This window comes from Ascidiella aspersa, chromosome 2, assembly GCF_963924565.1.
Source record: "Ascidiella aspersa chromosome 2, kaAscAspe10.2, whole genome shotgun sequence".
Taxonomy (NCBI): domain Eukaryota; kingdom Metazoa; phylum Chordata; class Ascidiacea; order Phlebobranchia; family Ascidiidae; genus Ascidiella; species Ascidiella aspersa.
In genome coordinates this window covers 19,888,114-19,911,382 of record NC_139448.1, presented here as the reverse complement: position 1 = coordinate 19,911,382, position 23,269 = coordinate 19,888,114, and the positions used below count along the sequence as shown (strand labels likewise).

Sequence of the window (23,269 nt, the reverse complement as noted above, 5' to 3'; positions counted from 1 at the left end):
TTTAAGTTGGGAAGTTTTCGGCCCATATCTGTTTTTGCTTGCAGAAACAAGTTAAGGAAAATAAAAAACAAAATATATAAATATATAATATAAAGTACACAATACAAAATATAAAAAAAAAAAAATAAATAAATAAAATAAAATAAAAAAAGTAAAAATTGAAAATAAACACTAAGCCCTGAAAATATAACCCCTGACAAAATATACAACAACCGCACCCCCGTCTAGTTCTTTTTTGGTTTCCTATGGTTTCCTATGGTTTCCTATGGTATGTTTCAGACCGACTTTTGTCCGAAGCTTTATAGAAAAAGTAGACATCGTAAAACCTTCAAATTTTCAGACATGGCGTAGAGTGGTATGTAGGTGCTTTGTAAAATTTTATGAGGCTGCACCCCCAGGGGCCTTTGCTTGGGGGGTAAAAACCTGAAATATTGCGTTTTAGCACTTTCTAGCTAACGACTGCCATCTAGCAGCAGAAAAACTTTCATACAGAATTCGTTCATATTCGCTTGCTTTGTCCAGCTTGTGAAGTGACGAAGCGACTCACCGCCTGCTGCGCTTTATTGTCCCGCGCGTGAGACTTTCATTGTGCGAAGTTGCACGTCCAACTGGGCTCGTGCGACTTGCATTTTAAAACGAGGCTTCTCTTTAGTAAAATTACTTAATGCTGTTAAGAAACAACTTATTTTACCGCCGCAAATTTAAATGCGAAATCTGGTCCAACATATCAACACCAGGCCTACACAACTTAAAATTGTGTGTTGATATGTTGGATTGGAGTAACATACTAAACAGGTGCAAATAGCAAATATTCTCCAAATACGATTTTTCCAATATTCTCCAAATCGTATTTCACCGTATTGTCGCGGTAATACACAAAGAGGTAAGGCCGTGAATAAAGTTTCGCCCACCGTACAATTAACGGAGGGAAGCATTGCGAGTAGAGATGTTCAAAGCAGAATATCAGCGACTCATTTATAATGCTTGCTTTCAATGCGGCGTTAGTTTTTTTTCGGGCGACCAATTACTTCGCGATAATCTTCGCCTAATAATTAAGTGTCAATAGGGTGTATTTACCGCCGCAAGTTTAAATGCGAAATCTTAAGGCAGTCTACGCCTCTCTGTTAGCACCTGTCGTGCATCTTGCTCCAACCAGCATACTACCAACATCAGGCCTAAACATCTAGCAAAACTTTCGATTTAATAGTTTGCGTATTGAGAACATAATAGTGTTTTTCATATTGTTTAAAACTACAGATTTAAAGCCTGTTTTAACAGTGATTGCTCGGCCCAAGCCATGGTAAAAAATTACCGAGTAAAAGTTTGCAAAAGTATAGCAAACCATAGGCGTTAAACCATTTTTAGTCTTTAAGAGAATAATAATATTTGCTTTTCAAACACGTAAGCTGGTCAAAATTTAATAAAATGACCATACGCATTATCTACGTAAATTCTATTTATCAAATATATGTTTCGATCATTCCCCAAATTCTACGCCATATTTGAACCCCTTTCGCATCATAGGCATATTTTAAGTGGGGAAGTTTTCGGCCCATATCTGTTTTTGCTTGCAGAAACAAGTTAAGGAAAATAAAAAACAAAATATATAATATAAAGTACACAATACAAAATATTAAAAAAAATAAATAAATAAAATAAAAAAAATAAAATAAAGAAAAAATTGAAAATAAACACTAAGCCCTGAAAATATACCCCCTGACAAAATATACAACAACCGCACCCCCGTCTAGTTCTTTTTTGGTTTCCTATGGTTTCCTATGGTATGTTTCAGACCGATTTTTGTCCGAAGCTTTATAGAAAAAGTAGACATCGTAGAACTTTCAAATTTTCAGACATGGCGTAGAGTAGTATGTAGGTGCTTTGTAAAAGTTTATGAGGCTGCACCCCCAGGGGCCTTTGCTTGGGGGGTAAAAACCTGAAATATTGCGTTTTAGCACTTTGTAGCTAATGACTGCCATCTAGCAGCAGAAAAACTTTCATACAGAATTCGTTCATATTCGCTTGCTTTGTCCAGCTTGTGAAGTGACGAAGCGACTCACCGCCTGCTGCGCTTTATTGTCCCGCGCGTGAGACTTTCATTGTGCGAAGTGGCATGTCCTAAACTGGACTCGTGCGACTTGCATTTTAAAAAGAGGCTTCTCTTTAGTAAAATTACTTAATGGTCTTAAGAAACAACTTATTTTACCGCCGCAAATTTAAATGCGAAATCTGGTGGCAGCTCCAATCCAATATATCAACACCAGGCCTACACAACTTAAAATTGTGTGTTGATATGTTGGATTGGAGTAACATACTATAGAGGTGCAAATAGCAAATATTCTCCAAATACGATTTTTTCAAATATTTTCCAAATCGTATTTCATCGTATTGTCGCGGTAGTACACAAAGAGGTAAGGCCGTGAATAAAGTTTCACCCACCGTACAATTAACGGAGGGAAGCATTGCGAGTAGAGATGTTCAAAGCAGAATATCGGCGACTCATTTATAATGCTTGCTTTCAATGCGGCGTTAGCTTTTTTTCGGGCGACCAATAACTTCGCGATAAGCTTCGCCTAATAATCAAGTGTCAATAGGGTGTATTTACCGCCGCAAATTTAAATGCGAAATCTTGAGGCAGTCTACGCCTCTCTGTTAGCACCTGTTGTGCATCTTGCTCCAACCAGCATTCTCACATCAGGCCTAAACATCTAGCAAAACTTTCGATTTAACAGTTTGCGTATTGAGCACATAATAGTGTTTTTCATATTGTTTGAAACTACAGATTTAAAGCCTGTTTTAACAGTGATTGCTCTGACCAAGCCATGGTAAAGTAAAAGTTTTGCAAAAGTATAGCAAACCATAGGCGTTAAACCATTTTTAGTCTTTAAGAGAATGGTAATATTTGATTTTCAAACAAGTAAGCTGGTCAAAATGTAATAAAATGGCCATACGCATTATCTACGTAAATTCTATTTATCAAATATATGTTTCGATCATTCCCCAAAATCTACGCCATATTTGAACCCCTTTCGCATCAAAGGCATAAGTTAAGTGGGGAAGTTTTCGGCCCATATCTGTTTTTGCTTGCAGAAACAAGTTAAGGAAAATAAAAAACAAAATATATAATATAAAGTACACAATACGAAATATTAAAAAAAAATTCAAAAAAATACAAAAAAAAAAATTAAAATAAAGTAAAAATTGAAAATAAACACTAAGCCCTGAAAATATACCCCCTCACAAAATATACAACAACCGCACCCCCGTCTAGTTATATGGGCCGAAAATTTATTTTCGGGACATATCTTGTTTTTGCCGCTATTCTTTTTTGGTTTCCTATGGTTTCCTATGGTATGTTTCAGACCGATTTTTGTCCGAAGCTTTATAGAAAAAGTATACATCGTAGAACCTTCAAATTTTCAGACATGGCGTAAAGTGGTATGTAGGTGCTTTGTAGAAGTTTATGAGGCTGCACCTCCAGGGACCTTTGCTTGGGGGGTAAAAACCTGAAATATTGCGTTTTAGCACTTTGTAGCTAACGACAGCCATCTAGCAGCAGAAAAACTTTCATACAGAATTCGTTCATATTCGCTTGCTTTGTCCAGCTCGCGTCGCGACGAGGCGGCTGCTGGCATCCCTGCTGCGCCCTATTGTCCCGCGCGTGCAACATTTGTGTTGGAAGTGGCTTGCCTAGTAAAACTATGCACATGCGACTTGCCTTTCATAAAGAGGCCTCTCTAAGTAAAAAAACCTATTGCTCTTACAACACAAAATATTTTACCACCGCAAATTTAAATGCGAATCCTACAGGCAGTGTACACATCTCTGTTAGCACATGTTGTAATTGTTGCACCATTCAAACATATCAACACCAGGTCTAAGCAAATATAATTATACAAGGGCCGCAACAACAAAAAGCTTAAGTTTAACGCATTCTTAACGACGACGTTACAAAGCTACGTCATAACATGGCGTCATAAATAAATAAATCTTGCGTTTATTGGATTTAAATTGGCAAAACTTTCAATATAAAACGTGGCTTATTAGGCACATAAACGTGTTTGCATATTGCTAAAAACTACAGATTTAAACTCTGTTTCAACAGTGATTGCTCAGACCAAGGCATGGTAAAAATTTACACAGTAAAAGTTGGAAAAAGTATAGCAAACCATAGACGTTAAATCATTTAGAGAGAATGAAAATATTGACTTTTTAAACATGCTAGCTGACCAAAATGTAATAACATGGCCGTAAGCATTATCTACGTAAATTTTTATTGATCAAATGTATGTTTCGATCATTTGCCAAAATCTACGCCATATTTGAACCCCCTTCGCTTCAAAGCCATAAGTTATTATATTATTATACACAACTTATAATTGTGTGTAGATATGTTGGATTGAAGTAACATACAGAACAGGTGCAAATAGCAAATATTCTCCAAATACGATGTTTCCAATATTCTCCAAATCGTATTTCATCGTATTGTCGCGGTAATACACAAAGAGGTAAGGCCGTGAATAAAGTTTCACCCACCGTAAAATTAACGGAGGGAAGCATTTCGAGTAGGGATGTTCAAGGCAGAATATCGGCGACACATTTATAATGCTTGCTTTAAATGCGGCGTCAGCATTTTTTGGGGCGACCAATTACTTCCGCGATAAGCTTCGCCTAATAATTAAGTGTCAATAGGGTGTATTTACCGCCGCAAGTTTAAATGCGAAATCTTAAGGCAGTCTACGCCTCTCTGTTAGCACCTGTTGTGCATCTTGCTCCAACCAGCATACCAACATCAGGCCTAAACTTATCTAGCAAAACTTTCGATTTAATAGTTTGCGTATTAGGCACGTAATAGTGTTTTTCATATTGTTTGAAACGACAGATTTAAAGCCTGTTTTAACAGTGATTGCTCGGACCAAGCTATGGTAAAAAATTACCTAGTGAAAGTTTGCAAAAGTATAGCAAACCATAGGCGTTAAACCATTTTTAGTCTTTAAGAGAATGATAATATTTGATTTTCAAACACGTAAGCTGGTCAAAATTTAATAAAATAGCCATATGCATTATCTAAGTAAATTCTATTTATCAAATATATGTTTCGATCATTCCCCAAATTCTACGCCATATTTGAACCCCTTTCGCATCAAAGGCATATTTTAAGTGGGGAAGTTTTCGGCCCATATCTGTTTTTTCTTGCAGAAACAAGTTAAGGAAAATGAAAAACAAAATATATAATATAAAGTACACAATACAAAATATTAAAAAAAAAATTAAAAAAAAAAAAATTAAAATAAATAAAAATTGAAAATAAACACTAAGCCCTGAAAATATATCCCCTGACAAAATATACAACAACCGCACCCCCGTCTAGTTCTTTTATGGTTTCCTATGGCATGTTTCAGACCAATTTTTGTCCGAAGCTTTATACAAAAAGTAGATATGGTAGAACTTTCAAATTTTCAGACATATCGTAGAGTGGTATGAAGGTGCGATGTCGAGGTTGATGAAGCTGTACCCCTAGGGGCCTCTGACTGGGGGGCCAAAAACCTAAAATATTGTGACGTCATCGTTTTAGCTCTTTGTAGCTATCTACTCCTACCTAGCGGCAGAAAACTCGATACAGAATTCGTTTATATCGCTTCCTTGGTTCAACTCGCGAAGGGACTAAGTGGCTGCTGACATCATGCTGTGCTTCATTGTCCCGCGCGTGCAACGTTCATTATTCGAAGTGGCTGCGTTAGTAAAACTGGGTGCCCCAGTTGTGAAGTTGCTTGTTAGCAAAATGTGCAAGTATTGGCGCATGGTTGTTTCTCGACTCGCTCCTCTCAGAGCCTGCATAGCTCAGTTGGTAGAGCGACGGTCCCGGCTTGACCGGAGGTCGTGAGTTCGAACCTCACTGCAGGCCAGTTGTTTTTCTGGCTTGCTCTGCTTGCATCATAGATCGACAGATTCGGCGAGTCTGCGATGGCTTTTCGGTGTAAAACTGGGTGCGTGCGACTTGCATTTAAGAAAGAGGCTTCACTTAGTAAAATAACCTACTACTGTTATAAAACAACATATTTTACTGCCGCAAATATAAATGCGAAATCTGGTGGCAGTGTACGCCTTTCTATTTGCACCTGTTGCGCATTTTACTCTAATCAAACATGTCAACACCAGGCCTAAACAAATTGAAATTGTACAAGGGCCGCAGCAAGCAAAACATAAAGCTGAATGCGGACCAAGCCAGGGTAAAATATTACCGAGCAAAATTTGCAAAAGCATAGCAAACTATAGGCGTTAAATAATTTTAAGAGAATTATTATATTTGCTTTTTAAACAAGTTACCTCGTCAAAATTCAATAACATGGCCGCACTCATTATCTACGTAAATTCTATTTATCAAATATATTTCTCGATCATTTCCCAAATACCTTGCCGTATTTTAATTTATTATCGCGGTATTACATGAAGAGGCAAGGCCAGTATAAAATGAAGTTTCACCCATCGTAAAGCAGGGAGGCATTGCTAGAAACTTCATTTATATGACGTTCGTGAACTACGTCGCCAGATTGAATCATCAGTTAAAAAAGCCTGAAAATTTTCTTGAAGGTAAAGCTTTCAGGCGTCAAGTGCCAGTTTGTCACTGTCTCTGGAAATCGAATTTTTGTTTTGAAGCGGCCAAAAAAAAAAATAATAAATGAATAAAATATTTTGATTGTAAAACGATTCTAAAATTAAACCCTGGCAACTACCCCTTTCGTATCTGAGACATAAGTTAAGGCGGGTGATTTTCGGCCCATATCAATCTCTCCCCCCCCCCCCTAAAAAAACGCATAATCGCGTGCAGTGTTTTTAATTGTTTTATAAATACTAATTACATGCAGTTAGTTTGGCTGTCCTACAATAAAATCTTGGAAGTATAATATCGTCATTTTACTAGACGAAATACCTGCTGTTGCTAATTTAATTGTTATTTCCCAGTTTAATAACATGACCCCTAAACTTGGGTTGGCAAAAAGGCTTGAACTAAATGCGTTGCCCAATCGATATAAAGTAATTACCGTTGTAATTAACGCAATACGTTGTGTGTTTAAACAAAGCTGTGGCGTCTTTATACTTGCTATTCCCTGTGTATATTAAGGACAGTCGGACACCTCTGTCGATGTTAGATACTGTAAAGCAGTGGTCTCCAACCTTTTCAATAGGTGACCCCAATTTACATAAAATCAGATAGAAATAAAAATATTTTAAATATTGCTGGAACTAAGTAATACCAGTAAATATGCATAAATTATAAACATTTCCAGAGAACTGTCGCTACATATATGCACCAAAATGCTTTCGTTTAGGTAGTTTTATTCAAATTATGAATTTGAAATTGGCACACATAGTGTCCACCAGTTTTTGAATACGCGGCTCCACTTTGCATAAGCATAACCTCCATACTCCACTTCAAGCGATTTACGGTTTTCGCTTTTAATATGCTCGTTGCGTTAAATTTTGCTAAAAAACAAAGCGATGTCGTTGAAAATAGTAACTCACAAAATAAAAATTAATTGCGGGTAAAAATTAATTGCATCGAAATCCAAAAGTAAATATTTTTTTGCTAAAATCTTTGTAACCTACCAGTTCTTAAGAGCTAAAACACCTATTTTATTTAGAAGAAACAAACTTATTTTTGCTACTCAGTCACGTTTATTAGCTTAACGTAATTGTAAAGGAAACAAAATATATAAATCGTACTAAAACAGCAAACATTTAGTGAGTTATGGCGACCCAGAAAAATTTGATGTACGCATTCACGTTTATTAGCGTGACGTCATTGTAAAGAAAACAAAATATATAAATCGTACTAAAACAGCAGAAATTTAGTGAGGCATGGCACCCGATCCGTTAGAAAATAGTGCATTTCTAAGCAAAAAGGTCTACGACAATTAGTGCATCCAAAGGATCAAAAAGTCCGACTTTTAGACTTTGAGGTCTCAGACAATGCACTAATTTGACCTAACAATGTGCTTAAAAAGATTAAGTTTAATAATACTTGACCCACCTATAAACCCAAACGCTAGCCAGCACCCAAATAAAGTGCGTTGAATTTTTAATTACATAAACGCTTTAGGCCCCATTATCTCATTTTGTGACGTAACAATCCTATATACCATGGACAAGAAACTATCTTATGCCCACCGAAAGTTTTTTTTCCCCCCAGCATTCTAATAATTATTACATTAACGCACTTTAATTGGGTTAGGGTTCGGGTTAGCGTTTGGGTTAGGGTGGGTCAAGTGATATTAATACAATCTCACACTTTTTGTAATCTTTTGTGAATTTTCAGCGAATATTTTCAATTTTTCTAAATATTCTATCTACGCCGGGAGCTTACCTAAAGGTCCAAATTAGTGCATTGCCACGACCTCAAGGTCTAAAAGTCGGACTTTTCTGCCATTGGATGCACTAATTGTCGTAGACCTTTTTGCTTAGAAATGCACTAATTTCTAACAGATCGGGTGGGTATGGCGACCCCACTTGGTTGGAGATCACTGCTGTAAAGTATTTACCAGTTAAACACCATGGATACTGTTTCTCGGTTATTGCGTGCTACAATTGAATACTCACGTCACTTAAACTAACGTAAATCGCCTTTTAGCTGTTGTCTGGGATACACCTTTATTATAAAGCTCCTGGTGTAAAAGCGTTAACTCTTTCATACAAAATTATCACAATTATGTGCGCTGTCGTACCTATTTCTTATTATTAAGGAAAACGTAAAAAAGTGTTAAAACTAAAAAGCAATGTTGTGTGGTGTGTTTGGAATGGATTGAATAAGTACTCGACTATATACAGCGCGCTACATTTAGACTGAGCATGTTACACATACTAACAAAAATGCCTTTAGATGTTTGTCTATGGGTTTGTCTATAAACCCTCTTTATATTATTAACAAATATCAAGCGAAGCCGCTCGATATGGCTCGTGATAACCCCCTTTTTATTTAATTTTGTCATTCATAAAGGTAAACCAATCACCCTTTAAAAATACCCATTTTTATGCTGAATTATGGTAATTATAACACCGAAATATGTGTACTACTACCAGCTTCTGATGTTCTGTATGTTGTCTATGTGTTAAATGTATTTCTTTTTCAGGAAAAGCAAAATCTGGAAGATACGCGGGAAGGTAAGTCACTAAAAGCATATCCACTAACTGTATTTACAGTTAATGAATTTACATTTACTATTAAAACCGCCACTAATTATAAATCACTATGGCATGCTTTAGCATCATTGTGTGATATCGACATGGACAAGCTCGAATGTCTCTACCCCGGGTGGAGACTGTCATCTGATGCGAAAAGCGTCCAAAAACGGAGATTTGGCAAGTTTAGGAATAAAAATGTCTCTTCTTTTTCAATAATGAGACGAGTTTATGATACTGATTAGCAGTTTCCGTCACCTTAATAAACAATGTAGCAATTTGTAGCAATTGAATTATGGATGTTATATCCTGTGTTATTCAATTTGATTTACTCAGAATTTTAGTCTAAAGTATGGCTTAGTTGAACATTGGAATAGCAACCTAGATTCCCAATCGAACGGTTAAACTAATTGTGATTTTGTATATAAAATAATTATACTTTGGTATACTTTTTTTTAAATTACTTGTTGATTTAAAATATACCAAGCGTTTCTTTAACATTTAAAATTGAAAAAAGTTTTACCCACTATGAGTTTTATTGTAAATATTACCATTTGGCTTCCAAAAGATTTTTATTTTTTTTTATGTTTTTTGTAAAAACTGTTATTTTTCAGATGAAGCAAAAAAACTCATCCCGTCTGGTCGCACGGTTGAAGATTTCGTACAGGAAATGAACCTAAGGGCACATGAACATGCAGTGCCGGAACAAACCACAATTTCTAACATAAGCACCGAACCAGCAGAGCAACATGCACAACCTGAATGCGAAAAACTAATAAATACTTCTAAGATTATTCCGGATGTAATTGATCAAGATAAACAAGAAGCCCAAGGTTTGTTTTATAAATAAATTAGTTCATATTTAAAGTTATATATTTTTCTAAGTGTATATTTATTTCTAAAATTGGTGGATGATACAGTGAATTACTTTTAGAAAAACGTGAAAATACCACTTCTGTCTACCTGGAGATTGGTGAAAACGATAAAGCACCGATCTCTAAAGACATTTCTAAGAAGATTGAGCCCGTAAACACGTAATAAACTTGGGTTATTTTACAAATTTAAGCAAGTGTGTACCTTATTTATTTTTGGTAAAATACAGAGAAATTGTCATCGCTGAAACCGCAGAAGAGAAAGCGAAGAGGGAAAGAGAGGAAAAAGAAATGCTGAACTATCCAAGGTTAAAGTTGATTTTAACATGCGCACAGTAATAACGTCTATATGCTTTTAATGGGCAATAATGTATTTTACAGAATGACCAAGGAATCATTAAAAAAAATATGCAAGGAGCAGAAACTTTACTCTACACCCTATCTCAACGACAACTTATATCTTCATTACAAAGGTTTCTTTGATTAGTCAAACGACCTATCCATAGAGACCTACACGGCCTACATTTTAACGTCCAAATAAGCTACTATATGTTTCGTTAAACACATCTTAAGACCAAATAATAACAATTATAGAAGCTTAATGAACCATTATAGCTTAAATTTCTTTTAATTTCTAGCTACCTGTTGTCGTTAGATTCACTAGGCGACATTTTTCAACTTTTTTTTCATTTTTTTTAAATAATTTATTGAGTTTACCTAATTTAACTATGCTGATTCCGAATTTGCAGTCAGAATTTACCCATCACGTCACACTTTTTTGCAAAAATTGAATGAAAATTTTACTCAAAAACGGTTGTATTAAGGGCGTTTGTGCCACCTATTACAGGTCACGAGCTCCGTACGTAAAACGAAACACGCACCTACGAGGTGCTTAACTTCTCAATTGAGTTTGAGATTGTGTTAGCTTAAACCTTAACCCCAATAGCACATGATCATGTTTATTTACTCAATAAACTTTTCATTCAAACAACTTTTCTTTATTATTTCTTATTGGTCTTTGGCATGAATTTTCTTCTTTTAGCTTCGCAGTCACGTTTCAGGCACCAACAGTAGTCCGCCATCATCGTTACATCCCATCACCCTTGATACCGCGTTTCCATGGTTTTGATGTCCTGGTGAAAACGTTCACCTTGCTTCTCACTCATGTCACCCAAGTTTTTAGGAAAATTGTCCAAATGTGCGTGTAGAAAATGAACCTTTAAACTCATAAGACACCCAAGTGCTTGATAAGAAACCAACATGTTTTCTACAATATTTTGGCAATCCAGGTCTTTAGTATTTCAAAGAAATTTAGATACAACTTCTGTGAAAGAGAGCCATGCTTTTTTTTCCACATCCGTCATGCTAGTAAGAATTTGGGTTTTTTGGTGAGTGTTCTGATTTGAGGTCCAACAAATACACCTTGTTCAACTTTCTTGGCACTTAAGTGAGGAAACTTTTCCCAAATGTATTTAAAACCTGCACCTGCTTTGTTAAGAGCTTTTACAAACTGTTTCATGAGACCCAGTTTACTATGTAATGGTGGAAGTATAACATTACATCTGTCGATAAGAGCGGGCTGTACAACATTTTGATAGCCTGGTGTAAGAGATACTCCCTCAACGGCCACTCACGTTTAATCCAATGATTTCTCCTGTCTCGGCTGTCCCATTCACACATAAAACAAGGGTACTTTGTAAATTCAGATTGTTGACCCAGTAGCATATCTAGGACTTTAAAATCAACGCATACTTTCCGTGTATGGGTTCTATATTGCAACTTTGAAAGCAAAAGTTTCATATTTTCGTAAGACTCCTTCATGCTAGTTGAATGAGCTGCAGGGATAGAAGCAAATTGATTTGTATTGTGCAACAATACAGCTTTTAAGCTTGACTTTGATGCATCAATAAAGAGGCGCCAGTCACTGGAAATATACTCTGTTCCCAATTTCTCTAAGACCTTGAACATACACACAATAGACTAAAGAGGGTTCGGAGGCAATCAAGCGTTCTCTCACGATGCTTATACCAAGCAAAATTGGCATCGGTGCTAAGCATACGTTTGGCTTTTAATCTGGAACCCACAATAAGAGCAAACTCTTTTGGCAAATTTAAATCTCTGACTAAGCATTTAGTTCCGCTTGATTGAACTTTGGTTGCTGATAATCATCACACTCATACTCGGAACATTCTTCAGACAAAGTCTCTTCGCTGAGAAAATCTTCCTCAGCTGTTTGGAGGCAATGGAATTGGGACATCTGGCCCATGGGGAATCGGTCGTATTGCGCAAGGCAAATTAGGGTATTGAATTTTATGCTTATTGTTTACATTGAATCCAAAAACAACACATGAGCAAAAGTAACATTCTTTTCCATGTCCATTCGGTTCTCTCCAAACCATTGGCACACCAAATGCAAGATTTTTTGTTTTTCCAATGCTCCACTGCCTTAATGATGACACACAAGTACGACACACTTTGTGCGGGGCCCACGGCTTGTCTTGGTCCCCTAATTTTACACCGAAATAGGCATAATAGACATTTTTGACAAAAGGTGTTATATTCTGCTGACTATGGCAATAACAACTATGACCCAACAGCAAGAAATACTTCATAGAACATGCTGCTATTAGTAGTGAAATGCAAAATTTTAAATCACAAATTATAAAAAATCTTGACGTGATAGAAAAAAAGCGACTTCATATTCGTAATCAGCGTAAGCAAATTATCTTACAAGTCACCATTTTAGCCAGAAAATAAAAATCATGTCGACCAGTGTTATGCTTGTTTTATCTCACAATCACATATTTACCAGATTAAATACACCTGCCTTTATTCTTGGTAAAGCGCGAGATACCAATCTCTAATTACCTAAACATATTCTTGTAACAGTTTAAAAAATATTTTTGTCCAAGGTTGGTGGAGGATCGAGAACCTTGATGAATACACCGGCTTGAAATGCATTTGGTTGGAAGTAAATGGTTTGCGCAAAATCGAGAACATTGAAAAGTTGACTCAACTTCGGTATGGTTAATTCAGTACTTTATTGTTATTTTAAAATAGTTCCATAAATATTTTCATTGCCAGGTCAAATATAAATCTATCAGTTTTAGCACTTGTAAACAAAAGTCACTCTATACAGTTTTTCTGTGAGCTCACAAATGGCTCCAAAATTGCAGTTAAATTGTCGTCTGTTATTCACAAATGTTTTAAATTACAAACTAAAACTAAGTTCAGTAAAACAATACTCACTAATGGAAAATGACAATCGATTTGTTAGTGTTTTATAATATCCATTTAAGTAGCAAGCTCAGATAACATATTTTATTTCGTTATTTGTTCGCTTTTAACGACACATTTTACATATTGCTTGCAGGTGTCTTTATTTACAACAGAACCTTATCGACAAGATTGAAAATTTAGAAACACTTCAAGATCTACGGGTGCTGAACATTTCCAACAATCAACTGTTGAAAATTGAAAATTTATGTAAGTTAAATAATGTCGACCAGTAACTCATTAAAAATATAATAGCGAGTACAAATAACATTTAAAAAATAGAAGGCTCGCCTTTGTTATCGCAATCTATACTTCTTTTATGTAATTTTTTTTGTCTTACTATAGAATTATCCTCCAAGCCAGCATTACTGTTAACGCTGCCTCTGAAATTATTTTGTTTTAAGATACAGCTTAATAAGGCAAATAAAAGGTTTTTCTGTGTTGTAATTACATTTGTATGTTTTTGCATTCGCACAAAAACACTGATTTCAAAGTATGAGCTTTTTAACTTGTGATTTCAGTCTGTTTTATGTCACGGTTTCTATGTTCCAGGTATATCCCGTTTCGAATTAGTTGTACGATTTCATACACTAATAAGCCGAAAAACGCTGGGATTTTTACAAACACAAAAAGCAAATTTGTTGTAAAATTTTAACAGCTTGTCTTCCTCGCCTTGAGAGCTTGCAACTAGCGCATAACCATATATCCACGGTTGAAGCTGTTGAACACCTAAAAGAATGCAAAGCCGTCAGCGTTCTTGATCTTTCTCACAACCACATCGAGGATCCCAGTATTGTTGACGTGCTTGAAGCTATGCCGAATTTGGTAAATATTTATAAAACATATTTACCTTCTATTTAGTAAGTAAGCCGAAACGTTGGTTAAAGAAATATATACCAGAGGAACCTATTTTAAATATACTATGCCTGGTAGCAACAGCATATTTATATTTACCTTCTAACTTAGCTGATTTTTTTCGCAAATACGATCCAGTTACTCGTAGATACATGTATTTGTTTTACGTGACAAGATAACCAAAATAGCGATACGCGTATACAGATGGCCAACTGCAGCAAGTTAACCTAATCTTAAGATTTATTTTTAGCTTGTCAGTATTAGTAATGCGGATTACGACCAAGATTTAACTAGAGACACTTCGAAACAAATAAACATTTAATTCTAATCTAACAGAGAGTTCTTAACTTGATGGGAAATCCCGTAATCAAAAAAATCAGATTCTACCGAAAGAATCTAATTGTTCGTCTCAAGGAACTCACCTATTTGGATGACAGGTGAGACTGATATCATGCATTCTACATTTACACCGATTTACGAAATTATGTACAATTCATTTCGTGGCGTCCATAGACTTTTGCAACGTTACTGGGACAAGCCTGAGTGCTTAAGACATTCTACGTTGCATTTAATACAATTAAATTAGTAGAAATAAAGAAACTCAACTTTGCAACTTCTGCCAATTAATCAGGTAAAGTTTGCGCGCCGTAGAGTTTGAAAACGTTTGAAATTTGTCATACGTAAAAAAATGTTACAGCACTAATCTCCATGAAGACTTGGTATGGAAGACATTTTAGCCAAAGTTTTCTCGTAAAATTCTAATAAACAATGATTTATTGTACAATTTACAAAATATACTTCTCAATTTCCCGCTCCCTGTTAAGCACATAGATTTGTTTTTATTAGAAAGCATGCCAAAAACAGACATTCAGATGTTATGTTGTCTCCTTGAAAATAAAGTGATTTTATCCCAATTTTAGAAATCAAATTTTGGTATGATGGCATTTTGTTGTTATTACAACAGGCTTGTCATTATCTAATATATATCATATTCTTGGTTTATTTTGTTTAACTGTTAAATAAAACGGTGTATCACTTGTTGCATATACAAAAAGTGGTGACAAGATTTACAATTTGTATTTTGAAAGTTAAGTATTTAATTCGGAAGGCCAATAACTTTTTTTTAACATCATATTTATCGTATTGGCAAACATTTCTCAGATGATTTTAAGTCCTACAAATTCGTTACAAAACTGCATTTTATTTCACAGGCCAGTGTTTCCTCGTGATCGCGCATGCGCAGAAGCCTGGCATAGTGGCGGTCACGAAATGGAGAAAGCTGAAAGGCAGCGATGGGTGAACATGGAAAGGCAAAAAATACAGGTTCCGTATTCTTATTATTTTCTGTATCTTTTTTATTTCTCTAAAAACCTTTTATTGATTCTTTGGTTATATATCTTTGTCTCAAAGTGTTTTTCTTTTCTTTTTTTTGACGCATTTTTTTGGTGATCATTTGATAGAAGAGCATCGATTACCTACACAATATAAGGAAAGAAGCCGAAGACAACCGGGATAGCACAGTAACAACAGGTAATTTTAATTGTTTTATATAATTTTTTGCAAAACTGTTTCAATAAAATGGGTCCTAATATTATTTTATAGCTAAAACTTTACATTTATTTTAGTACATATGTTGATAAATTGCTGCCGCCATTGTTCTGAGATCTCTTGAAACATTTTAAAATTTAAAATATAGTGTTTTTTAATATAGGTTGTTCAACCGAAAAAAAATATAGTTTACATTAAACAAATTTTAATCAAAATATTTGATTTCAGGAGTACCTATAAGTCGTAATTTTCTTAAATCTAGTTGAAGCAGCGGTTGCAGCGGTTCCAATGTTTGACGATAAATTACAAAATGAAGTTGATAACATCGAGAACCTCGCGGACGCAAAAGTAGAGAAAGGTGCGAACATCACGCATACTTCACCTGACGAAAGTTGCAAGTTCGTAGATACAAATGTGGAAAGAACTGTCTCGGATAAGGAAAGCAAGTTTATTACAGAGCTTCCAGGTAAAATCAGGTGCTTTTGTAATGTATTCCCGTGTTTTAATGGAATGCATTGGTGGTAAATTTATTTCAACGTTTAGTATTCATAGTTATAGCAATTTGTTTTGTTTTCTGTGATTGCCATGTACAATATTGATAGGCGCGTAGTGAGTTCATTAATTTTAATTGTTTGACTTTTTTATGCTAATTTCTTGTTTTAGTAATGACTTTCATTAGAACAGGGCCGGCGTTTTGTGTAAAAGGTAATGATATACTCAAAATTCCTATTATTTTTTAAAGCACTATTATCACACTCAACAATATGCAGAATAATCGTGTCGTTTTTCATAATGCACTCCAATGCCGACAGGTTGAATAAGTTTACTATTGTGTATTTTTAGTCAAACTGTTTGTTTAAAACAAAATTATATTATTGCTATATCTAAAAAGTATTTATTGGAAACAACAAATCGCGGTGCCGGAAAAGTCCCTTGTTCGTGCGAATGTGTTTCCTCGAACTCAGGTTTCAATGGAATTCGATTCACTATTTTTTTTCATAATTAAAACATTTGATGTATTCAGTTTTGGATTGAAATGACAACTATAAATAGCCCCCGTGTCCTGCGAAAAATGCGTTTATTTGGATTGAGTTGGCAAAACTATAATGTAAAGCAGACCTTGGTAGCTGTTTTTTTTTAACTTCAGTTGTACATTTGCGCATAACTTCTAACGTAATTACAGGTTCCTTAGGCTAACTTAATTCATAGAATCATAGCATGACGTCATATTGTGTGTATTTGAGATCATCGTTTTAACCCGGTCTAACACAACTTTTTTATGTTTCTCATTCGGCCAGCTGTAAAAAATAATTGCCGACCCCTGGTGTATAGATTGCCATGGTACGCCAGCGTTTTAGGGCCACAAAGCTTCTCTGTAACTGGGATAAAATATGCAAGAAAGAAAAATGTGATTTGCGCTAAATGCGAAAAATTATTGTATTTACCGAGTTAAATAGACATAGCAGTTATTCAAAACGACGAATACTTAACACCGCCGGTAAAACCCCAATAGGCCAAGTATTATGTATTAAAACTTGAGTAGCTTTCTGTACTCAAAAGCTGTATTATAACCACTATTATTTGGGGGTTTAAATTAAATTTCTTTAACATAGGAGTGTTTTTTCTTAAAATTAATTAGAGCTAAAGTATTCCATCTTTACACAACTATATTTTCAAGAAGTTTCACGAGCAAGTTAAACACCCAAGATTACCTCCTTTCTGGTTTACATATAAACTTGCCCCTTTTACAATGTCAAATCATGTAGCCTTTAATATAATAAATTACGTCTATTTAGTCAACTTAGTTAAAATGCGGTTTGGTTTAAACCAGACGAATCATCTATCGAAGTTATCAAACTGCAAGAACATGATGAAACGAAGTTCGATCTGGATGATCTTCCAGACTTGGAGGAAGTAGAAATTGACGATTTCCAAAATGAAGAAAATGAATTTCTGGTAGTTAAAATAAATTATCAATAGTGCCACACCATTTACTGCGAAACTCTGTTTTTGACCATTTACTGCGAAACTCTGTTTTGTTATATGCTTTTTATATCTTTATAGCCCTCAACGCATAAGCTTGCACTAAAATAATAGACATTGTTCAAATTTTATTACATTCGTGTGTATTGCAGCAAACTGTTCGACCTAAGATTGAAGTGTTGGAAGATAACTACCTAGACGAACCTGCTGAGAAGCCTTCAGACAAATTGGTTGTAGAATGTTTCCAAAAGGTAAACCTGATTTATACAAGTGCCTTAATAATGTTATAATCTTCAATTTGGTTTGTGATTCTAAGCTTTGAGGTCTTATAATATATTTTACTTCCAGATTGACAAATCCGAAATACATAAAAACAGTTTGAAAGAAAACGGAGAAACAACAAACTCGACCCCCAACGGTATGTCTCGCAATACTTAGTAGAACTTCGTAGGAGAAAAAAAAACACAAATCAAAGGGAAAATGCGTGAACTTAGTTTATTTGCACAACAAACTAGTTCCTTTGGATGAATTTTAGTTTGTAGAAAGTCTGACTCAGCACGTGCGAACTGATTAACATATAAAACAAGTGCAATATAATTGCATTCAGAAATTTTGTAAGTTTGTTGTAAACTTACAAAATATGTTTTTAGACTCTCGAAACTTTGCCAGCTTTTAAACATGCAAAACATTCGCAAAGATCGCAAAAAAACTTTTTTTTATCTGGATAAAGTTCGCATAAATTTTGCTTTTAGTTAGCGCATTGATTTGAGTGTGCGTAATGTCTAAAAGGTCCCTTTGAAGAAAAAAAAGGCTTCGTGTCCCGCTGGATGCCGCCCATAACGACTAGTCATTTATGATACTTTTGACAGCGGTCCGTTTGGATAAAACTATCTCATTATTAGGGGTCGATTTATACTTATATCTTACACACGATCTGAAGCGGTAATTTAATTCTGATGTTTTATTTTATTTTACGCAACCATAAGTAATCCACCGACGACTCTTGCATTCTTAAATATTTTGAAAAAATGGTTGTTCAATCGCCTCACGATTAACTAGCGAATGTTATGTTGCGAAAAGCGTTGTTGGAAAAGGTACATCTTTTCTAATGACCGCGAAATTTAAATAAACATGACATAACATAATTTAAGACCTATATGACCGGCATTAAACGTGTTTTATTATTGTCTCCGATATTTGACAATATTTTACATCAAGAATGCGTTTACATAAATAACCTAATATTGTCTGGATGACTGTATTGCTGTCTAAACCTTTCAGCAGGGATGGACAGCAGAAGTATTTCCGGTTTCAGGAGCAGCAAAATATTCCAAAACGACTCTACCAAATTTTTTTTTATATATAACTATGTTGGCAATTCCATAATGTTACGACTTTAACTAGTAATTCTAGAAAATTACCTAGGCCTTCTGTAAAGCCGTTAGTGAGTCCTTATTTTCGGGCATTAAATAACCTACCAAAGAGAACTTATATTAAAGACCACAACAAGAAAACCCAATGTACAGATGTATTGGTTGCAAGAGTAAAATATTACTACACCACAAACAATAATGACACTTAGACACTCACAATTACTTACAAACAACCGACAGACAGAGCATAATGAAACTTAAAGTTTTACTCGCTAATTTCACAAGGCTACACCCAGACGTCTATTGAGCTGTAGGCGGTCAGCCGCTCGTAATACGCTAAAACAAAACTCCTTTTCACGGGAACCGACGCGCCCCCGAAAACCCGAGGCCTGCCATACAGGGTGGCCGTTTCGTGGAAAGATAACATTTGGCGGATCTTTTCGTGAGAAGTTAAACCGCGGCGGAAAACAAGCGATAAATGATCGTGAGATTTGCAGAGTTGTTTAGAGACAGGAAAAACATGTCTAGAGTCCAATTAACGGCGAAAACCAGAACGCACAAAAATATTACGTTAATATACATGTCCCGAAATGCGAAAACCTAATTCCCAGCCCTACATTTAAGAACAAAAGCGCTAAATTAATAATGAATGTTAGAATTTACAGTCGGCGTAATTAGCAACCGGTGATAATTTTGTAGTGCTAATTAAGCACGTAACAATAGGGAAAATTCATCACGTTAGGTCTAAACTCTTAGCGATGTTATTCCAGTATAGGGAATATACATTTAGCATACAAATTAATTTTTTTATGCGAATGTGAATTTTGTAACACCAAAAACTAACACATTAGCCCTCTGTTTCAGACAGACAGCAATATTAAGCTAAAAGCCATATTTTAATTTCCAATAGTGTTTATCACTTCTGTATATACAGGGTTGCCATACCGTGCTTATTTCTAAGATTTGTGCTTATTTTTGAGTTGTGTGCTTAGTTTGTCTTATTTTAGTTTCTAAAAGTGTTTTTTATCAATTATTTCACTTTGACGGAGGAGTGAGAAACGTCATTTTTTTATATTTACCAAGTTATTTGACCCAGATTATAAAACAAAGTATTATAATATTACATAATAACAATAAATTGTGAAAGTAATAATATTTTTTTACGCGTTTATAAAGCGACATTGTGCAGGGCTACAGGCTTCGATAACCATGGGTCATGAGTCACATGCTGCTTTTTATGTAGGCCTATAGACTATAGTGGTCACTGCACAGTACAACTCGCCTAAGTCGTTGTCAATTCGTTATGTGTGTCCCTTGACAGTTAACAAAGTACGTTAAGGAAGAGACAGCGAATTTAGTGACTTTCTAGTTTAAATAAATAGTTTTACCAATTTTCGATCAATTTGTTTTTTTCGCGCTACGCGCAAATAAGCTACGTTTTGCACATACCAAAATAGGTGTTTTTAACTTTTTATTTTACTTTATGACGGTATGCCTAAAAGATTGGATTCCACCCCCGGAATCCTGGATCTTGCCCTGGTCATCAGTAGCGTGCTTATTTTTTTGGTGTAGCGTGCTTATTTTTTGGTCTGAGCAGATGGTAACCCTGTGTATAGAATTATATATTATGGTTACTCTTGTAAACAAAAATACCTAATATATTATACTCCCTAATAGACATATCTGATACTTTTTTATACTTGATATTTCGTTCCAATACCCAATTTTTTTACTTAATGTTTCGCGATCCGACCGACACAAAATGACGTCCTAATCAAACGAGCGTAGATAGGTGAAATTGACTTTTGCTAAAAGGTAAGGTCAAATATACTTTAGCTTTAGAGGTTTAGGTACCTTCAGTTGTTAACCTACTATTTTTAGATAAATTACCTTTCAAGGAAAACTTGCTGCGTTGGAGCGCTAGTCATAACTTATTCCAATATCAATTTGGTATCGGGTCGGCACCGATATCACCCTAATATAGGAAGAGTTCCGAGACTTAGCTTTTGATTTCGGCTTCGATTTGATATTATTGGATCTATCTAGCCCTCACCACAATTATACAATATTTCTATCTGCAAAGTGGGGTATATCCCACTCGGCCAGAGTATCTCAGGGTATTTTGTTTAGAGCAGTACTTTTAAACATTTTTGAAGTAACGACCCACCTAGCAGTGCGGCAATAATATTTTTTAAACAAGCGCGAATATAACGCTGAGCGATATTGAGATGGGCTGCGTTGCTAACTTTAATATATTACCTGCCTGATCAGGCAGAGGTGTTATTTTGTAAAAAAGTTGTTATTGTATTTTTTTAATTTGTTACCTATGGCGTTTACAGTTTATCTGTTTTAGGAGATGACATACTTGATCAAGATGAACTTGAATTTGGACTGGATTAAGTGCTTGGAACAATATCTAAAACTGAGTTTTCACAGGAGTTTTTCGCTGCTTGTAATGTTGTAGAATTTTGTGTTTAGTACTATTATCGTCTTTTATAGGCTATGTTTAGCTTTTTTATTTGTCGACCGAGAGTGCTATTTATTTATTTGTTTTTCTTAATTTTGTTATGTTTTTATATTGAATTTTCCTATACGTTTTGTTATATAGCGTTAAGAGGGTAGCCAAGTAAAACCTATCATTCAGAAATCGCCATACCCTAACAAAATGTTTTCTCTAGTTTGCAAGTGTGAGAAAATGATACTCGGGAACATAAGCTTTTTTCTTTAGGTCTAAATGGCGTTTCTATAGGCGTTGGCCTGCAACGCTTGACATTCCATAAAAATACTATTCAATCTTACTCACTGTTGTCATTCTATTAACTGTGTATTAGTAACGAATAAATGTTTTACTTGAACTTTCTAAGGAAAAACTCCTCAAAATGAAAAACAATGCCTTAAAAGAGTTTTCGATGAGGGCAAATTTTGTAACATTCACAATATCGAAAACGATATTTGTAACAATTTTTTTGAATTTTGTACTGTTTAGTACAGTGGTTCTTAACATTTGTGCTTCATGGCCCCTTTTAATAAGCTCTCAACCCTTGTAGCCCCCCTACTTATAAAATAATAGCATTGTATTTATGTGTTTTCACTTGTGTTACTTCTTCATGTTAATAACAAATACAGCCATTAAACAAAGTCCAACGAATAAATGTACTTACTTTCTAATAAAATAATTCATCAGTCATTTTACACACCATAGTCTTTGCAATTTGCAAAGCATGTTCTTGTACCTACTCAGTCAAGGTATATTTTTAATTGGGCTTAGTTGTGTATTGAGCCTAGCGAATGTCATTACATACGATTTCTGGATTTCGTTTTATTGTACGCCAGATCAGAAAATTCAGCTTCGCAAAGATAGGTATAGTTGCGAATTAAAATCACATTACGATGTCCTTCTAGCTGAGAATTGGGTACGAATCTAGAATATACAAAAAACTGGAGCCATCACTTTGGTTATCAAATGACAGCTTCATTGCAGTAGCAAAAGTGAAAGTTTGTGTTTTTATAACGCCTGATGTTTTCAAGCTGGTCGAAGGTTTGTACCGTGATAGGCTGACTTCTCATAATACTCTTAGCAATAATTCTAGAAAGTTGAACTGGCAAGTAGAAATATGCAAAGAAATTGAAACGTGTTCTAAAACAATAGGCTTCGAATCTAGCGTTACAAATCCATAATATCGAATCCTAATAAGGCCGTAAGAGCGCAGCGCGGTCGTTGTTGGCCGAATAGTCTAACGTTTTCCAAGTAGCGCGATAAGCATACCAACTTGTGGAAACCAAGGTTTTAGTTTGGCCGACATACCGCTTGCCACACTTGTGGTCAGGGCTGTCGAGTCGGTTAAAATTAACCTGTCGGACTCCGGCCAAACAAATAACCCCGAGTCCGACTTCGGCCAAGTTTGCAATCTCGCAAATCCCGAGTCCGGCTGTGACTCTACCGCCCCGCCTATTTACGTTGTTAAATATGGTGAATTTCAGCAAAAATCCACTTAGGGGGGTGTCATATAATTCATGGCGTATTGGAAAATGAACCACCATATGCTATTCCGCCTTTTTCCGCATTTACAGTTGGCGACCGTATCAGCTTGAAAAGAGGGTACAGCGCATTAGGGGGTAGTGTTACGTGGTCTTACTCGAGTCCCGAGTCCGACTCCGCAACCCTGCTTTTGCCAGGTGACTACA

General features: G+C 35.4%; 1 protein-coding gene and 1 pseudogene across 2 annotated transcripts in view; one reads left to right on the top strand and one right to left on the bottom strand.

The window, feature by feature from the left end:
• LOC146164247 (dynein axonemal assembly factor 1-like) overlaps window positions 1-22,396 on the top strand; it is a 32,945-nt gene extending 10,549 nt beyond the window's left edge. Inside the window, exons 3-19 of one of the 2 annotated variants that reach the window (XM_083381045.1) lie at window positions 9,129-9,159; window positions 9,262-9,357; window positions 9,792-10,010; window positions 10,112-10,211; window positions 10,280-10,357; window positions 10,431-10,522; window positions 12,962-13,070; window positions 13,423-13,535; window positions 13,984-14,150; window positions 14,517-14,617; window positions 15,392-15,503; window positions 15,641-15,710; window positions 15,991-16,194; window positions 17,560-17,684; window positions 17,864-17,962; window positions 18,060-18,129; window positions 21,438-22,396. In XM_083381045.1, the coding sequence (XP_083237171.1) occupies window positions 9,129-9,159; window positions 9,262-9,357; window positions 9,792-10,010; window positions 10,112-10,211; window positions 10,280-10,357; window positions 10,431-10,522; window positions 12,962-13,070; window positions 13,423-13,535; window positions 13,984-14,150; window positions 14,517-14,617; window positions 15,392-15,503; window positions 15,641-15,710; window positions 15,991-16,194; window positions 17,560-17,684; window positions 17,864-17,962; window positions 18,060-18,129; window positions 21,438-21,484 (1,833 nt within the window). In that variant the 3' untranslated portion in view covers window positions 21,485-22,396. The remainder of the gene's footprint in view (window positions 1-9,128; window positions 9,160-9,261; window positions 9,358-9,791; window positions 10,011-10,111; window positions 10,212-10,279; window positions 10,358-10,430; window positions 10,523-12,961; window positions 13,071-13,422; window positions 13,536-13,983; window positions 14,151-14,516; window positions 14,618-15,391; window positions 15,504-15,640; window positions 15,711-15,990; window positions 16,195-17,559; window positions 17,685-17,863; window positions 17,963-18,059; window positions 18,130-21,437) is intronic. The other variant, XM_083381046.1, reaches the window with a different exon arrangement.
• Window positions 11,051-11,568, bottom strand: LOC146164248 (uncharacterized; annotated as a pseudogene).
• Window positions 22,397-23,269: the final 873 nt, after the last annotated feature.